General features: G+C 46.6%; 1 protein-coding gene across 1 annotated transcript in view; it reads right to left on the bottom strand.

Moving 5' to 3' along the window:
* cox7a1 (cytochrome c oxidase subunit 7A1) overlaps nt 1-19,771 on the bottom strand; it is a 34,374-nt gene extending 14,603 nt beyond the window's left edge. Inside the window, exon 1 of the mRNA XM_072549203.1 lies at nt 19,633-19,771. Coding sequence (XP_072405304.1) covers nt 19,633-19,647 — 15 coding nt within the window. The 5' untranslated portion in view covers nt 19,648-19,771. The remainder of the gene's footprint in view (nt 1-19,632) is intronic.
* Between the last annotated feature and the right edge of the window lie 290 nt (nt 19,772-20,061).

Genomic DNA, 20,061 nt, shown 5'->3' with positions numbered 1-20,061 from the left:
GGATTCATTTAAGAAAGAGTTGGATAGAGCTCTTAAAGATAGTGGAATCAAGGGTTATGGAGATAAGGCAGGAACAGGATACTGATTAAGGACGATCAGCCATGATCATATTGAATGGTGGTGCAGGCTCAAAGGGCTGAATGGCCTACTCCTGCACCTATTGTCTATTGTCTATTAAGAGAGAGGAGAGAGAGGGAGGGAGAGAGAGAGTGAGGGAGGGAGAGAGACACAGACAGGAAGGGAGGGAGAGGGAAGGAGACGGAAGGAGGGGGGGAGAGAACCAGCGAGACAGAGAGACTGACAGAGACAGACACACAGACAGAGACAGAGACTCAGACACAGACAGAGACAGAGTCAGAGAGACAGAGAGAATCCGTTAATATTTTGGGTCCAGTGATCATTTTTCAGCTGATGCTTCATCCCTTGTGCCCAGAATCCAGGGGATCTCTGGGAAGTACAAGTCTCCTCATACAGCTGCTCCTGCCACATCCTGAGACCCCACGCTCATTGCCATGCATCACCATATGTACACACTCTCCGTCTCTCCCTCAGCACTGCCTCACACTGGCTCAGAGCTGCCCTCCTCCTCCCCTGCCCCGCCATCTCAGAGCGACTTCATTCTCCAGACATTCAAATCCACGACTTCCTGGTCTCAATCCCAGACTGCACCAGTCAACTTAGTCAAAAACAACTCTGCATTCAGGCAAGCAGTTGGCAGTTAAGACAGAATACAGAGAAGAGATTCATTGTGTCAGATTGTGAGCAATTGGAGCAGGCCATTTGGCCCCTCAAGCTTGTACTGCCCTTGAATAAAATCATGACTGCAACTCTACCTTCACTCTCCTGCCAGCCATTCCCCATCAACGAGAATCTGTCCCTGGATGGATTCAGTGACTCAGCCTTCCCTGCTCTCTGGGAGGAGAGAATTGTTCAGACTAAGGAATGTCTGAAGGAAGCAATTCCTCCCCATCTTCATCTGAAAGGGGTAACCCCTTATTCTGAAACCGTTGCCCCCTCTCTCCACTCACTCCCACAAGGTGTGGATCTTCAACATCAATGATGTCCTGCCAAGTCAAATCTTACTTGTTCGAATCATAGGAGCCCTAAGGCACAGAGGCAGGCCATTCAGCCCATCAAGACCCTCTAAAGGGCATCTCACCCAGATGCATGCCCCTACCCTATTGCTGTAACCCTGCATTTCCTATGACTAACCCACCTAGCCTGCACACTACGGGCAATTCAGCATGGCCAATCCACCTAGCCTGAACATCTTTTGGACTGTGGGAGGAAACTCATGCAGGAACAGGGGGAATGCGCAAACTCCACATAACCAGTTGCCCAAGACTGGAATCGAACCCGGTTCCCTGGCACTGTGAGGCAGCAGTGCTAACCACTGAGCTACCGTGCTACCCCTCATCCTTCTAAACAAGGGGTGTGCCCCTGCACCTCTCTGCGCAAGGAATTCCAAAGACTCTCCACCCTCTGTGACAAGAAATTCCTCCTCATCTCAGTCTTAAAGTGTCCTCCCTTTATTCTTGAGACTCTACCCTCAGAATCAGATCACACCTAATTCTTCTAAACGGGGGTGTAGGCCTGAGCTGCTTTTGGGAGGAACAATATGGGGAGGCAATTTAAAAGAAAGAGCACATATTCTAAAAGAGGGTGACTCTAACTGAATCAGTTTGCTAACCAACCAATCAATCAATGCTTGCCTTTCATGAAGTGAAAGTGTTGGATTGCCTCTTGAATTGGTATTCTTGCAAACGATCCTGACAAACCCAGGATGAGAAGCTTCAACCAAATGGGTCTTTTTTGCAGCAATACCCCCTCACTTATTGTGCTCTTACTCTTTTCAAGCTGCAATCTTTCTGCACCACCCCCTTCTCTACCACCGTGCCACCGTGGGGGGCAGCACAGTGGCTCAGTGGTTAGCACTGCTGCCTCACAGCACCAGGGTTCCCAGGTTCGATTCCAGCCTCGGGCGACTGTCTGTGTGGAGTTTGCACATTCTCCCCGTGTCTGCGTGGGTTTGCTCCGGTTTCCTCCCATACTCCAAAGATGATTAAAAGTGCCAATAGACAATAGACAATAGATGCAGGAGTAGGCCATTCAGCCCTTCGAGCCTGCACCGCCATTTAATATGATCATGGCTAATAGTGCTAGGTGCATTAGTCAGAGGGAAATGGGTCTGAGTGCATTACTCTTTGGAGGGTGGCTGTGGACTTGTTCCCTCAACATGTAGGGAATCTAATCTAAATCACCCCCCCACCCCCCGCCCCTTCAGTTGTCCGCTCTCTTGCTTGTTCTGCCTTGCATAATGTTAATGCGACAGCTTGCAACAAAGGGACTGGGGAGGGGGCTACCCCTCCACCCCCACCCCACCCCCCCCCCAGAGAAAGCTAGCACCCAGGAGCAGCAGGTAACCAGGATGGCTAAAGAAATAAAAAAACTTTTCAACAGATGGATGTTGAAAATCAGAAGCAACAAACAGAAGTTGCTGGAAAAGCTCAGCGGGTCCGGCAGCATCTGTGCAGGGAAAATCAGGGGTTAACATTCAGAGGAAGGGTCACCGGACCCGAAACGTTAACTCCGATTTCTCTTCACGCCAGACCTGCCGAGCTTTTCCAGCGACTCCAGGTTTTTGAGGCTAATGGAACGTTGGCCCTTATTTCAAAAGGGGTTGGAACAGAACAGCCGAGAAATCTGGCTGCAACTGTACTAGGTGCTAGTGAGATCTGGAGCATTGTGAGCAGTTTGGGGTCCATTATCTGAGGAAAGATATCATTTCATTGGGGACAGTTCACTGGAGGTTCACTGGGATGATCCCTGGGGTGGACGGATTGTCTTGTGAGCAAAGACTAAACAGATTGGGACCCTCATCCTTCTAAACTCCAGTGGGTAGCGGGTGATCTCACTGAAACCTAATGAATTCTTAAGGGGCATGACAGGGTCAATGCTGAGAGGATGTTCCCCCTCATGGGAAAGATCAAGACCAGAAGGCATAGAATAATGGGGCTGGATTAGTGGTGCTGGAAGAGCACAGCAGTTCAGGCAGCATCCAACGAGCAGCGAAATCGACATTTCGGGCAAAAGCCGAGATAAGGAGGAATTTCTTCTGAGGGTTGATGGTCTCTGGAACTCCTTGCCGCAGAGATCAGTGGGGGGCAGGATCCTTGTGTATATTTAAGGCTGTCATACATAGATTCTTGATCAGTTGGGGAATTAAGGATTACAGGAAAAAGAGGCAGGAAAGTGGAAGTGAGGAATGTTGGATCAGCCACTATTGAATGGTGGAGCAGACTAGAGGGGCCGAATGGTCTACCCCGTTCCAATTCTTTATGGTCTTCTTATTTCGTGAGGTCCTGGTTAAAGCATTCTTGACACAGGAATACTGAGTTTGAATAATTAATGGATGGTTTTAGGGGGAGAATAAAGCTGCAATATATTGAGGGAGTGTAACGGTTATCACTTTCAGGTGCTGAATTCCCCCTCCAGTATTTTATGTCAATAAACTAGACCCAGGCAGCTGCTTGTTTCTATGGAAACCTCTCATTTTCCAGGAGCTGCTTTCTGAAGCTATAGGTCAGCTGACGCTGTGTCGACATTTTGCTGAGTTTTATTTTTAACTCTTTCTTTGGCGCTGGACTCTGCGAGGTGCCAGTGCAGCAACCACAGGGAGATGGAATGGGTACACAGTGACTACAGCTTCGTCTGTCCCTCCCAGATATCACCATCACCCTCCACTAACCCCCTCCTCCAGGAACCTGTTCATGTGCTACAGAAACCTTCTCTGCTCAGGTCCATGAGTCAGACAAATCGACACCGTTAAAAAGTCAATGTGTCTGCAATGATTCATAACATTGCTCATCAGTTACCACACTAACGACACTTCACCACAGACAGCACGCATCCCAATCATCGATACACACACCCTGACATTCAGAATGAACAATGCTCCAGGTTAACCATCAGTCAGTCATCAGGAATTGATCAACTCGGCCATGTGGTTCATTTACGACAGTAACACACTGTATTAGATGTTAAGAAAGCATTGCAGTAACCAGCTAGTTCCTATGTGAGTGAGGCTTACCAACCCACAGCAGAACTGACTGTCAGACGCAGTGCTGTCAGGCAGAGTGACAACATTATGTACACACAGCACAGGGAGGTCTCTTAAAGACAAAGTACACATACAACATATAACACCAAGTTCTTTTTTTTGAAAAAAACATTTTTTATGTTTCGTTTAACATTCACTGTCTGATTTTTCTTCATCTGTGTAACAATATCCATTTAGCACGTTTAACAGCAGCTTGACAGAAGCATCAATTTGGGGGGCAGAGGTGCACATGGGATTGAAAGGGTAGGAAGGAGGGGGTGGAGAAGACGGGGTGAGAGTATGAGAGGGTGGGAAGGAGGTTAGGAAGGGGTGCGAGGGTGCAGGAGGGGTGTTGGGAGGGATAAGGCAAACATTGAACACTACAGTACAGCCCAGGCCCTTCAGCCCTTGGCATTGGTTCCACAGGTGGGCACAATCTGAAGCCCATCTAACCTACACTATTCCATTATCATCCATATGTTTATCCAATGACCATTAAAATGCCCTTAGTGCTGGCGAGGTTACTACTGTTGCAGGCAGGACATTCCACACCCCTACTACTCTGAGTAAAGAAACTACCTCTGACATCTGTCCTATATCCATCACCCCACAATTTAAAGCTATGCTCCCTCATGCTATCCATCACCATCTGAGGAAAAAGGCTCTCACTGTCCACCCGATCTAACCCTCTGAGCAACTCATATGTCTCAATTAAATCACCTCTCAACCTTCTTCTCTCTAACGAAAATAGCTTCAAGTCCCTTAGCCTTTCCTCATAAACACCTTTGCTCCTTTTCAGGCAACATCCTAATAAATCTCCTCTGAACCCTTTCCAAAGCTTCCACATCCTTCCTATAATGTGGTGACCAGAACTGTAGGCAACACTCCAAGTGAGGCCGCATCAGAGTTCTGTACAACTGCAGCATGACCTCGTGGCTCCGAAACTCGATCCTTCTATCAATTAAAGCTAACACACCGTACGCCTTCTTAACAACCCTATCAACCTGGGTGGCAACTTGCAGGGATCTATGTACATCCACAAATTTACTAACCCATCCTTCTACGCCTTCATTCAGATTATTCATAAAAATGACAAACAGTAGTGGCCCCAAAACAGATCCCTGTGGTACACCACTAGTAACTGAACTCCAGGATGAATATTTCCCATCAACCACCACCCTCTGTCTTCTTTCAGCTAGCCAATTTCTGTCCAAACTGTTATATCTCCCTCAATCCCATGCCTCCGTATTTTGTGCAATAACCTCCTGTGGGGAACCTTATCGAATGCCTCACTGAAATCCATATACACCACATCAAACGCTTTACCCTCATCCATCTGTTTGGTCACCTTCTGAAAGAACTCAGTAAGGTTTGTGAGGCCCGACCAACCCTTCACAAAACCGTGTTGACTATCCCTAATCAACTTCTTCCTCTCTGGATGATTATAAATTTTATCTCTTATAACCTTTTCCAACACTTTATCCACAACTGAAGTAAGGCTGACTGGTCTATAATGACCAGGGTTGTCTCTACTCCCCTTCTTGAACAAGGAGACAACATTTGCTGTTCTCCAGGCTTCTGGCACTGTTCCTGAGACATAAAGATCAAAGCCAGAAGCTCAACAATCTTCTCCTTGGCTTCCTAGTGAAGCCTAGGAGAAATCCCAACTGGCCCAGGAACTTATCTGTTTTCACACTTTCCAGAACTGCTAACACCTCCTCCTTTTGAACCTCAATCCTATCTAGTCTAGTTATCTGTATTTCAGTATTCTCTTCAACAACATTGTCTTTTTCCAGTTTGAATACTAATGAAAAATATTCATTTACCACTTCCCTTATCTCCTTGGACTCCACGTACAACTTCCCACTCCTATCCTTGATGGGCCCTAATCTTTCCCGAGCCATTCTTTATTCTTGATCTACTTATAAAAAGCTTTAAGTAGAGCTGGGTGATGTCGGTGAAGCTGTCTCTCAGAGGCTGGACGTAGTTAAGAATTTGCCCTCACCTTTCACCAAATCCGAATCACTCAGTGCTGCCATTCCCAGAGCACATGACTTCACCTCTGCGTTTTCTCCATTGTCCAGTAGGTACGGTTCAACCTGCCCTCCTGACCAATCCCAACCTGGCATTACCATCCTGCCCAGTCACCAACCTGAGATTCTCCACTCTGTCCAATCCCAACACAATGGCCCAACCAACCACTTCGAGAGACCAGTCTGGCCCTCAGTGCCTTAGCCTGGTCTCAAGGTGAACGTGCCTCTTGGTGGTGACCCACCTCTGACTGGCAGTGCCCAGCCCAGTTTTAACTCACTTGGCTTGCCTTGTTTTCCTGTCCCTGTAAACCACCAAGTAACACTCTGTGCCTGCGTTTGTGGAACTGAATGATGAACAGGAGGGATGGACACTCAGCACCACACCACTGGATATTAATGGTGCAGGAGACACAATGTCCTCGTGGTTGCTCTGCTGGTTTAAGATAAAACCTCACTAGCACTGTGGCAATAATTGGATACTGTGTTATTCATGTTACTGTCTGTCAGGGGAATATATCCTGGCACCCAGATTCCTCTCCCAGTTTTTCCTGACAAGTCGAATCACTTCCCAATAGCCTATTGATCAATTTTCTTTTCTATTCAACCTTTGTTCCTGACAGTTGAGACACAAAGTATTCACATTTGAAGCATTCATTACTATAATTTGGAGATGCCGGTGTTGGATTGGGGTGTACACAGTTAAAAATCACACAACACCAGGTTATAGTCCAACAGGTTTATTTGGAATCACTAGCTTTCGGAGCGCTGCTCCTTCATCAGGTGGTTGTGATGAAGGATGCCTGATGAAGGAGCAGCGCTCCGAAAGCTAGTGCTTCCAAATAAACCTGTTGGACTATAACCTGGTGTTGTGTGATTTTTAACTTCATTACTATAAACACAGGCTGAATGCCAGGGAAGGTTCAGTTCTCAAAATGATAGACAAAACTAAGTAAAAGAATCAAAGTGAAAAGTCGAAAGAGCAGAGATTGTGTGTAGGTGCCCAGCTACGCTGACCAGGAGGGACACTGGGCAAAGAGTCAGCATTGTCATGAATTAGCTGGGCATTAAAAGATCAGTGTGAAAAGACTCCACCCAATTCTGAGGAGGGTTCCTCCACCCAGCACTGTTCATCATTTCAGAAGAATACTTGAGCAGCTAAACAGAGGCCATATGCCCCAGTAGGTATTGTCCCTGGCTCTGAACTAGAAGTTCCAGTTCAAGGGAGCTGGCCACACAAGGAGTGTTCAGGACACAGTTCAGCAGATTGCTACCTCGCCTGACAATCCTTTCAATTTTTTTCTCCGCTGTCCTCGAAGGGATGAGAAAAACATACAGGTGAACATATAAAGGTGAACAAGATCCATTACAGGGGCATTGAAATATGTGCAGGACCTTCGGCTCAACAAGCCTGCCCCACCACTTATGGGTGAACCCCCTCACTACCATTCTCCAGATCCCCTGACATCTTTAATAATAATCAATAACCTATTGATTTCTGCCTTGAACATAATCAATGAGAAAGCCTCCATAATCCTCTGGGGTAGAGAATTCCAGCAATTCTGCGACAGGAAAGATGTGAAACTTGAAAGGGTGCAGAAAAGATTGATAAGGATGCTGCCAGGGTTGGAAGGTTTGAGCTATAGGGAGAGGCTGAATAGGCTGGGTTTTTTTTTGCCCCCAGTGTCAGAGACGTGACCTTCTAGGGGTTTATCTTAAGGGGCATGGATAGGGCAAATAGACAAAATCTTTTCCCCAGGGTGGGTGAGTCCAAACATAGACGGCAGAGGTGTAAGTTGAGAGGGGAAAGATTTAAAAGGAACCTTCAGGGTCATTTTGTCATGTATGGAATGAGCTGTCAGAGGAAGTGGTGGAGGCTGGTACAATTTCAACATTTAAAAGGCATCTGGGTGACTACTTGAATAGGAAGGGTTTCAAGGGATATGGGCCAAGTGCTGGCAAATGGGGCGAGATTAATTTAGGAGATCAGGTCAGCGTGGATGAGTTGGACTGAAGGGTTTGTTTCCAGGCTGTAAGGCAATGCAAAAACCACCAAACTCCCCTAGGATAGAGAATTCCAGCGATTCAGCACCCTCTGAGGAAGACGTTCCACTGATTTTCCATTATTATTTTCCTTTATTCATTTCTGGAATTGGGCAGCATGGGCTGAGCCAGTGTTTACTGCCTGTCCAAAATTATCCTGCAGGTGGTGGTAGTGAGCTGCCTTCTTGAAATAAAGCAGTCCGTACGGTGTAGACTTACCCACAGTGCCATTAGTGAGGGACATCCAGGATTCTGACCCAGCAGCAGTGAAGGGACATCGATATATTTCCAAATCAAGATGGTGAACGACTTAGAGTCATAGGGATGTACAGGATGGAAACAGACCCTTCGGTCCAACCTGTCCATGCCAACCAGATATCCCAACCCAATCTAGTCCCACCTGCCAGCACCCGGCCCATATCCCTCCAAACCCTTCCTATTCATATACCCATCCAAATGGCTCTTAAATGTTGCAATTGTACCAGCCTCCACCACTTCCTCTGGCAGCTCATTCCATACACATACCACCCTCTGTGTGAAACAGTTGCCCCTTGGTCTCTTTTATACCTTTCCCCTCTCACCCTAAACCTATGTTCTCTAGTTCTGGACTCTCCCACACCAGGGAAAAGACTTTGTCTATTTATCCCACCCATTGCTCCTCATGTTTTTATAAACCTCTATAAGGTCACCCCTAAGGGAAAACAGCCCCAGCCTGTTCAGCCTCTCCCTATAACTCAAATCCTCCAACCCTGGCAACATCCTTGTAAATCTTTTCTGAACCCTTTCAAGTCTCACAACATCTTTCTGATAGGAAGGAGACCAGAAGTGCATGTAATATTCCAACAGTGGCCTAACCAATGTCCTGTACAGCAGCAACATGACCTCCCACTCTGTACTCTGACCAATAAAGGAAAGCATACCAAATGCCTTCTTCACTATCCTATCTACCTGCAACTCCACTTTCAAGGAGCTATGAACCTGCACTCCAAGGTCTCTTTGTTTAGCAACACTCCCTAGGACCTTACCATTAAGTGTATACGTCCTGCTAAGATTTGCTTTCCCAAATTGCAGCACCTCACATTTATCTAAATTAAACTCCATCTGCCACTTCTCAGCCCATTGGCCCATCTGGTCCAGATCCTGTTGTAATCTGAGGTAACCTTCTTCGCTATCCACTACACCTCCAATTATGGTGTAATCTGCAAACTTACTAACTATCCCTCTTATGCTCGCATCCAAATCATTTATGTAAATGACAAAAAGTAGAGGACCCAGCACCGATCCTTGTGGCACTCCACTGGTCACAGGCCTCGAGTCTGAAAAACAACCCTCCATCACCAGATTCTGTCTTCTACCTTTGAGCAAGTTCTGTATCCAAATGGCTAGTCCTCCCTTTATTCCATGAGATCTAACCTTGCTAATCAGTCTCCCATGGGCAACCTTGTCAAATGTCTTACTGGAGTCCATATAGATCACATCGACTGCTCTGCCCTCATCAACTATCTTTGTTACTTCTTCAAAAAACTCAAGCTTGTGAGACATGATTTCCCACGCACAAAGCCATGTTGACTACCCCGAATCAGTCCTTGCCTTCCCAAATACATGTACATCCTGTCCCTCAGGATTCCCTCCAACAACTTGCCCACCACTGAGGTCAGGCTCACCGGTCTATAGTTCCCTGGCTTGTCTCTACCGCCCTTCTTAAACAGTGGCACCACGTTTGCCAACCTCCAGTCTTCGGCATCTCACAGTGACTATCGATGATACAAATATCTCAACAAAGGGCCCAGCAACCACTTCTCTAGCTTCCCACAGAGTTCTCGGGTACACCTGATCAGGTCCTGTGGATTTATCCATCTTTATTCATTTCAAGACATCCAGCACTTCCTCCTCTGTAATCTGGACATTTTGCAAGATGTCACCATCTATTTTCCCACATTCTATATCTACCATATCCTTTTCCACGTAAACACTGATGTAAAATACTTGTTTAGTATCTCACCCTGTGGCTCCACACAAAGGCTGCCTTGTTGGTCTTTGAGGGGCCCTATTTTCTCCCTAGTTACCCTTTGTCCTTAATATACTTGTAAAAACCTTTTGGATTCTTCTTAACCCTATTTGCCAAATCTATCTCCTGTCCACTTTTTGCCCTCCTGATTTCCCTCTTTCTTTAAACTTATCTTAGGATTCATTCGATCTATCCTGTCTATACCTGACATATGCTTCCTTCTTTTTCTTAACCAGACCCTCAATTTCTTTAGTCATCCAGCATATTAAACTTACCAGCCTTTCCTTTCACCTGAACAGGAATATATTTCTCTTGATTCTTGTTATCTCATTTCTGAAGGCTTCCCATTTTCCAGCCGTCCCTTTACCTGCGAGCATCTGCCCCCAATCAGCTTTTGAAAGTTCTTGCCTAATACCATCAAAATTCGCCTTCCTCCAACTTAGAACTTCAACTTTTAGATCTGGTCTATCCTTTTCCATCACTATTTTAAAACTAATAGAATTAAGGTCGCTGGCCCCAAAGAGCTCCCCCACTGACCCCTCAGTCACCTGCCCAGCCTGATTTCCCAAGAGTAGGTCAAGGTTTGCACCTTCTCTAGTGGGTTCATCCACATTCTGAATCAGAAAATATTCTTGTACACACTTAACAAATTCCTCTCCATCTAAACTATGGCGGTCCCAGTCTATGTTTGGAAAGTTAAAATGCTCTACCATGACCGTCCTATTATTCTTACAGATAACTGAGATCTCCTCACAAATTTGTTTCTCAATTTCCCTCTGACTATTTGGGGGCCTATAATACAATCCCAATAAGGTGATCATCCCTTTCTTATTTCTCCGTTACACCCAAATAACTTCCCTGGATGTATTTCCAGGAATACTCTCCCTCAGCACAGTTGTAATGCTATCCCTTATCAAAAATGCTACTCGCTCCCCCCCCCCCCCTTGCCTCCCTTTCTATCCTTCCTGAACATTAAGCTGCCTGTCCTGTCCATCTCTGAGCCACGTCTCTGTAATTGTTATGATATCCCAGTCCCATGTTCCTAACCATGCCCTGAGGGGTGGAGTTGGGGGTAAATAGGTGGGATAGTGCAGTTGGAAGGTTATTGTGATTGGTTAGTGGGAAGGATGGAGCAGATAGGTGAGAAGGAAGATGGACAAGTTAGGTCAAGGAGGCAGGAGGGCTGGACATGGGCTGAGGTTGGGGATGGGGAGATTTTGATGCTGGTGCACTCTATGTTGAGGCCACAGTTGAATTTTCACTTTAAAGCAAATTCCATATACTCACGTTCTGACCCAAAATCTCCCTCAGATCACTATCAGCTTACACTGACACAATGAGCAGCAATGTCTCAGCTCATTCATTTGATTAGGGCACCCTGTAGTGGGGATTAAATAGGATTGTATAAACAGGCTCTCAAGCTAGTTCTGAGGGAGAGTCATCCGGCCTAAAACATTATCTCTGATTTCTCTTTACAGACGCTGCCAGACCTGCTGAGCTTTTCCAGCAACTTCTATTTTTGTCACGAGCAAGTACTGGAAGGCCCATTACAACTGCCAATTCTCAATACAAGGTACAGGAAGGTTGTGGAGATCAGTAGGTCTGGGCAGGGAAACACAGTTCACATTTCCAGTCAGTGACCTGTCATCCGAAAGTGGAAAATCCAGGAAAATCCGAAGATTCCGATAACAATACTGGACTCTGACCCAATTACTGTCTGGAGGATGTGCACTATTATCTGATCGGCCATTAACAATAGAATATTGTAAATAACACCCAGCAAATGATACAAAAAGCGGGCGTGTACCTTGAACACCCGAATGGTCCACAGCAGCAAAAATGGCTGCAGAAGAACCTTCTAGAAGGCTTGTATCAGCCTTCAGAGCAGACTAGAGAGTACAGACTCCTGTAAACAGGGTAAGAAACAGAACGAGAGCGAATGGTTTAAGTTTGAAAATATAAACAAAATTGAAAGGTTGACCATTGACACGATGTACATTTCAGACCAACTTGTGACAGAGAGTGGACAATGCTAGGATAGAGTACTTGACTGAATTCTATTAGCAAGCTGAGATTGTTAAGAATAAATATGAAGTTAACCTGCATACTCGAGCACTCCTATGTACAAAGCCACGTTAACTAATCCCGGTCCCTACTACCCTTCAAAAAGTGCCTTGGTACCTTCAATCTCAGAGGCCTGTGCAGGCTTTAGCTTAATGGTGCTCCACACGGTGGTATTTCTGACAGTGCAGCCAAGCTGAAAGGTCAGCCCAGACATGACCAGGCTGTTCGGGATCCCAGGTGGCAGGTCGTGAGCTGAAATGGTCACTGTGGTGTTCCAACCTTCTGTTTTCCGGAGTCCTGAGGTCATGTTGCAGTTGTATAAGACTCTGGTGCGGCCGCATCTGGAGTATTGTGTGCAGTTTTGGTCGCCATACTATAGGAAGGATGTGGAGGCACTGGAACGGGTGCAGAGGAGGTTTACCAGGATGTTGCCTGGCATGGTAGGAAGATCATATGAGGAAAGGCTGAGGCACTTGGGGCTTTTCTTATTGGAGAAAAGAAGGTTTAGGGGTGACTTGATAGAGGTGTACAAGATGATTAGGGGTTTCGATAGGGTTGACCATGAGAACCTTTTTCTTCTAATGAAGTCAGCTGTTACTAGGGGACACAGCTTTAAATTAAGGGGTGGTAGGTATAGGACAGATGTCAGGGGTAGATTCTTTACTCAGCGAGTCGTGAGTTCATGGAATGCCCTGCCAGTAGCAGTGGTGGACTCTCCCTCTTTATGGTCATTTAAGCGGGCATTGGACAAGCATATGGAGGTTATTGGGCTAGTGTAGGTTAGGTAGGCTTCGGTCGGTGCAACATTGAGGGCCGAAGGGCCTGTACTGCGCTGTATTTTTCTATGTTCTATGTTCTCAGATTCTCAATGGGGTCACGTTTGGGAGGAGCTGGCTGTGGTCTTGTGTCCAAGTGGGACTTGAACCCACAATCTCTGACTGGTCAGCTTTTTACCCACTGAGCGCTGCTTGACACCCGCTAATGCACATTCCCTCCAATCAGAAGCTTCAGGCAGGACCAGGTCTTGATCCAGGGTCACGCACCACCAACAGGTCTCTCCAAACCTCTGGGCTTCATGGAGGAACAAACTGAGAAGGAACTGGTGTACGGGGTGCTCAGTCACCGGTGTGTCAAAGATCACATCATTACTTGGACAGAATGTGGACAGAAAGCAGAGTTAATGTTGAAGGTCTAATGAACCTTCTTTAGATCTGATTGTAACTTAGAGAAGGGTTGGTATATATGTTCCAGATGAGGAAGGGGGTAGGGGGAAGGAGTAAACGATACGTGGAGATGGACCCCACGAGAGAGACAGTTGGACATACAAAGGAATGGATAAAGGATAGCTCGGACAATCAGTAAGTGCTCATGGGGACCATTAGAAGTTGGTAATGGACTGTGTGTGGTAGCAGCCTGTGATAAGGTCTGGGGGTCAGGGGATGGACATAGGAAACGGTACTCTGGCCCTAACATTATTGAACTCTATGCTGAGTCCAGAAGGCTGCAGGGTCCCCAAGCAGAAAATGAGAAATTGTTCTTCCAGCTTGCGCTGAGCTTCAATGGAGCACCACAACCAGTCGGAGACAGAGATGTTGGTGAGAGAACGTGGTGATGCATTGAAAGAGCAGGCAACTGGAAGCTCAGGGTCATTTTTGCGGGCAGAATGTAGGTGTTCCACCGAGTGGTTACCCAATCTGTATTTCTGGTTCCCAATGTAGAGGAGAACCCCATGGTGAGCAGCGAATACAGTAAATGGAGTGAAGTGCAGATAGATCACTGCTTCACCTGGAAGGGGTCTCTGGGGTAGTGAGGACGGAGGGAGTAAAGGGGTCAGTGCTGTACCTTCTGTAGTTGCAAGGGAAGGTGCTGTAGGGGGTGTTGGGAGCAAAGGAGGAGCGACCTAGGGTCTTGGAGGGAACGGTCTCTGTAGAAGGCTGACGGGTGGTGGTGGTGGTGGTGGTGGGGGGGGGGGCGGTGGGGGGAGGGGGAGTGGAATATGTGTCTGGTTGTGGCATCCCTCTGGAGATGGTGGAACCTTTGCAATCTCCACAATTGCACTGTATTTACCCCTGGATTTACAGACCAATGACATTACCCCGACACCAGCACTTGCCCGTTATTTTCCACTTGGGAACCCTGCAGACTCAATATCACTATCAATTCGAGAGCAATTGGGGATGGCAACAAACGCTGGCTTATCAAATGATGTGCCAACAGCTAATAGAACAGGCTGCCACCCATCTCACACCCCATTGTGGGGCTGAAGTACTTCCCATCTTGCCCCACCTTTCTGTTCTTTGATGCTGCTTGTTATTAAACTACAGAACAGTAATGTCTCCCCTCCTTAGGCATGGAAACATGAGTATTTCACTGTATTTTTATATCAGAACTTAAGAACTAGGAGCATAAGTAGGTAATTCAGTCCCTTGAGCCTGCTGTACCACCTAATACAAGCAAGACTGATTTCATGTTTTTGGAACTTTTGGGAAAAGAAAGATCGGAAACAATCATACTCTAAAACGGAGGGAAAGAGAGAGAGTAGGAGTTTCAGGAGAGGGCATGTGGACAGCTCTGGAGTTCAATAGAAGAAACAAGTAATCAGTGACATTTCACAGCTGACCTCGGAAGGACCTCATCACCAGAACTACTCACAGCTGGCAGTTTCAGAGCCTCACACAACTAAGCGTTTAGTTTTAAGACACAGAAAATTTATAAACCGTTCCTTTTTTGTAAATCTAAAACTGTGAGGAAGGGGGAGGGTATTTTTTTAGATCTTTCTGTTGGTTACGTCTTTTAAATTTAAAACATGGATGTTAAGTTAGCCTGGAGCAGTGTGTTTAAAACAGTAAGACAGTGCTATTTTCTAGGTCTGTAGATTAAGGTGCAGAGATGGTTTTTACTAGTGATGTGTGGTTCCTGTCAGATGTGGGAGAGTAGGGAGAATCTCAAAAGTTACTGATGATGAAGTTTGCAAGAGGTGTGTTCAATTGCACATCCTATCGGATTGTATGGATAGATTGGAGCGGCAGTTAGAGGCAGTGAGGAATTTACAGGAGCTGGGGGGTGGGATGGATGGCAGTTTCAGGAAGGTAGGTAGATGGGAGGGGGAAGGCAGCTGTTTCCTGTGGCTATCCACATCTCAAACAAGTACTTTGGAGGGGGGGGGGGGGGGGGGGGTGATGGACTCCCAGGGGAAAATAGCACTGACAGCCAGGTTACTGAGACCAAGACTGTTGGTGGGGGTCAAAGACTGTGGGTGGTGGCACGGTGGCTCAGTGGTTAGCACAGCTGCCTCGTCGCACCAGGGTCCCAGGTTCGATTCCAGCCTCGGGCGACTGTCTGTGTGGAGTTTGCACATTCTCCCCGTATCGGCGTGGGTTTCCTCCGGGTGCTCCGGTTCCTCCCACAGTCCAAAGATGTGTGAATTGGCCGTGGGGAAATTGCCCATAGGTCAGAGAGAAATGGGTCTGGGTGGGTTACTCTTCGGAGGGTCGGTGTGGACTTGTTGAGCCGAAGGGCCTGTTTCCACACTGTAGGGAATCTAATCTAATCAAGAGTGAAGTTTTAGGCTAGTCCACAGTCAGGGCAGAGAATGAGGTAAGACTGATAAATTAATTATTTCAATGCAAGAGGCCTGACAAGTAGGGCACCTGAACACAGGTCATTGTTGGGGAACATGGGATTAGGATTTGATTGCTATTACAGAAGCATGGCTCAGGGAAGGGCAGAACTGGCAGCTTGATGTTCCACGATATAGATGTTATAGGAAGGATAGAAACAGGGGCAACAGAGGAGGGGGAGTGGAGTTTTTGGTGACGGATAACATTATGACTGTACTGAGGGAGGATAATCCTGGGAGTATGTCCAGTGAAGTTATTTGGGTGGAACTGAGAAATCTTAATGGGATTGTACTATAGCTCACCCCCCCCACCCTCCCGGCACCAATCGTTAACAGGAAATTGAGGAGCAAATTTGTAAGGAGATATCTGTAAGAATAATAGAGTTGTACTGGTATGGGATTTTAACTTTTCAAATATAGGCTGGGACTGCCATAGTATTAAGGGCTTGGATGGAGAGGGATTTGTTCAGGGTGCACAAGAAAATGTTATTATTCAATATATAGATGTACCGACTGGAGAAGGAGCAAAATATGACCTTCTCTTGGCAAATAAGGCAGGGTAAGTGACTGAGGTGTCAATGGGGGAGCACTTTGGGGCCAGTGACCATACTTCTGTTAGTTTTCAAATAGTGATGGAAAAGGATAGACCAGATCAAACAGTTTGAGTTCCAAATTGGGGTAAGGCCAATTTTGATTATATGATGCAAGAACTGTCAAAAGTTGATTGGGTGAGGTTATTCACAGGTAAAGGGGCAATTGGAAAGTGAGAGGCCTTCAACAGTGAGTTAATGAGAGTCCAGAGGCAGTACATTCCTGATAGTGTGAAGTGCAAGGCCAATGCATAGGGAATGCTGGATGACTAGAAAAATTGAGGCTCTGGTTAGGAACAAGGAGGCATAAGGCAGGTATGGACAGCTGGGATCGAGTGAATCCCTCCAGGAGTATTAGGGCAGTAAGCATATCCTCAAAGAGGAAAATCGGGAGGGTGAAAAGGGGACATGAGATAGCTTTGGCCAATAGGGTTAGGGAGAACCAAAGGGACACTACAAATACATTAAGGGCAAAAGAGTAATTCTGCAGTGAATAGGACACCTTCAAAATCATGAGTATCTTGTGTCAGTATTTAATGTGGAGAAGGATATGAAAGCGAGAGAACTTGGAGAAATAAATTGTGTTATTTTGAAAAGTGTCTGTATTACAGAGGAAGAGGTGCTGGACATCCTAAAATGCATAAAGCTGAATAAATCCCCATGATTGGATCAGGTGTACCCTAAAACTCTGTGGGAAGCTTGGGAAGTGATTGCTGAGCCTCTTGCTGAGATATTTGTATCATCGATAGTCACAGGTGAGGTGCCGGAAGACTGGAGATTGGCTAATGTGGTGCCACTGTTTAAGAAGGGCAGTAAAGACAAGCCAGGGAACTATAGACCGGTGAGCCTGATGTTGGTGGTGGGCAAGTTGTTGGAGAGAATCCTGAGGGACAGGATGTACATGTGTTTGGAAAGACCAGGACTGATTAGGGATAGTCAACATGGCTTTGTATATGGGAAATCTCATCTCACCAACTTGAATTTTTTGAAAAAGTGACAAAGAAGATTAATGAAGGCAAAGCAGTCTGTATGGACTTCAGTAAGGTGTTCAACGAGGTTCCACACGGTAGACTGGTTAGCAAGCTCAGATTGCATGGAATCCAGGAGAACTAGCCATTTGGATACAAAATTGGTTTGAAGGTAGGAGACAGAGGGTAGTGGTGGAGGGTTATTTTTTGGGACTGGTGGCTTGTGACCAGTGAAGTATGGCATGGATTGGTGCTGGGTCCATTTGTCATTTATATAAATGATTTGGATGTGTGGTTAGTAAGTTTGCAGGTGTAGTGGATGGTGAAGAAGGTTACCTCAGGGTACAATGGGACCTTGATCAGACGGGCCAATGGGCTGAGGAGTGGCAGATAGAGTTTAATTTAAATAAATGTGAGGTGTTATATTTTTTTAGATTAGATTAATTACAGTGTGGAAACAGGCCCTTCGGCCCAACAAGTCCACACCGCCCCACCGAAGCTCACCCCACCCATACCCCTACATTTACCCATTACCTAACACTACGGGCAATTTAGCATGGCCAATTCACCTGACCTGCACAGCTTTGGACTGTGGGAGGAAACCGGAGCACCCGGAGGAAACCCACACAGCCTGAGGCGGGAACTGAACCCGGGTCTCTGGCGCTGTGAGGCAGCAGTGCTAACCACTGTGCCACCGTGCCGCCCACATTTTGGAAAGGCAAATCAGGACAGGGCTTGTACATTTAATGGTCAGGTCCTAGGAAGTGTTGCCAGATAAAGAGACCTTGGGGCACTGGTTCAAAGCTCCTTGAAAGTGGAGTCGCAGGTAGATAGGATAGTGAAGGCGGCGTTTGGTTTGCTTTCCTTTATTGAGTCAGAGTATTGAGTACAGGAGTTGGGAGGTCATGTTGCGGCTGTATAGGACATTGGTTAGGCCACTGTTGGAATATTGCGTGCAATTCTGGTCTCCTTCCTATCGGAAAGTTGTTGTTAAACTTGAAAGGGTTCAGAAAAGATTTACAAGGATGTTGCCAGGGTTGGAGTGTTGAATAGGCTGGGGCTGTTTTCCCTGGAGTGTCAGAGGCTGAGGAGTGATCTTATAGAGGTTTATAAAATCATGAGGGGCATGGATAAGTAGACCAAGTCTTTTATCCAGGGTAGGGGAGTCCAAAACTAGAGGGCGGAGGTTTAAGGTGAGAGGGGAAAGATTTAAAAGGGACCTAAGGGGCAACTGTTTCACGCAGAGGGTGGTGGGTGTATGGAATGAGCTGCCAGAGGAAGTTGTGGAGGCTGGTACAATTGCAACATTTGAGAGGCATCTGGATGGGTACATAAATAGGAAGGGTTTGGAGGGATATGGGCCAAGTGCTGGCAAATGGGACCAGATTAGTTTAGGCTATCCGGTCAGCATGGACGAGTTGGACCGAAGGGTCCTGTCTCCTTGGTGTATGACTCATATCGACCTTAACTCCACTTTCCTGCCCACTTCCTTATAACCTTTCAATCCATTTTTAATTTAAAACTTGTTTATTTCCTCCTGAGATGACCCACACTTGTAGCGAATTCCACAAATTCACAATCCTTCACAAGAAGTGAATTCTCCTCATTTCCGTTTTAAGTCTGCTCTCCCTTTTTCTGAAACGATTAACCCTCCTTCAGGATTGCCCCTCAATGGGTATGGCTCATGCTGGTTGAGTCTGAAGGACACAATCTCCTCTTTGCCGACAAGGGAGGGTCGAGGCCTCTCCCGGGGGTTGGGGGAGCAGGGAGAGACCCTGGGCCAGCAGGGTGGCCACTCCCTGACCCAGGAGATCATCCTCCTCCCGCAACATGGTGACTGACGTGAGCCGCAACCAATCAGGTAGAGGAAAAGGCTCGCATTGGCCAATCAGCGCCGCAGGAGGGAGGGTTCCGAGTGAGCGAGTGAAATTGACTCGGGCGAAGTTGGTAAAAAGTTCATTAAAAGTTATAAGAAGTTCATCTTTGTGTTTCTCACGATTAAAACGCATACAGTCGACAGCGGTGATCAGTAAACATTGAGGGGGGGGGGGGAGGCATTGCAGCATATACATAAATATATTTAAAAAGCTACATATTTGAACGTTAATAGTTGCTCCAATTTAGCAAAACTTAATTATGGAATTGAGTGGTATCTCCCAGCAGTGGGAGAGAGGGAAGGAGTTTGAAGAAAAATGAAGTCTGAACAATTACCAGAAACGGTGTCATGCTCCGTGACTCCAAGTTGCTGCTGTGTCCTTCACTTGTTGCAGTACTGTCCAAGGACAGTCAGGGTGACAGATCTGAAATACAGCTGCCAGCTCACAAGGCTATGGACAGCTGCAGAGATCAAACCTCACTCCGTGTCTGCATGCACACACAGCGAAAGGCGACGGCTTACATTTCTGTAGCGCCTATTCGAGTCATCCCACTGCTCTTCCCGGCCTGCTGAGGCTGTTTTGGCACATTGGTAAGACCCTCTTTACCTCTGGTTGAAGTACCGCTTGTCCTGGAGGTGCGCTGTAACGTTTGCAAATGGCTGTATTTGCAAAATTGCAGACATGAGGCAAAAATATCTTCCGATTCTGGGTCTGGAAAACACAGCCTAGGAGTATGGTGGAGCTGGTGTCAATTGAGACATTT

Source organism: Chiloscyllium punctatum, chromosome 29 (genome assembly GCF_047496795.1).
Source record: "Chiloscyllium punctatum isolate Juve2018m chromosome 29, sChiPun1.3, whole genome shotgun sequence".
In the NCBI taxonomy this organism is placed as follows: domain Eukaryota; kingdom Metazoa; phylum Chordata; class Chondrichthyes; order Orectolobiformes; family Hemiscylliidae; genus Chiloscyllium; species Chiloscyllium punctatum.
This window is presented reverse-complemented; position numbering and strand designations above follow the sequence as displayed.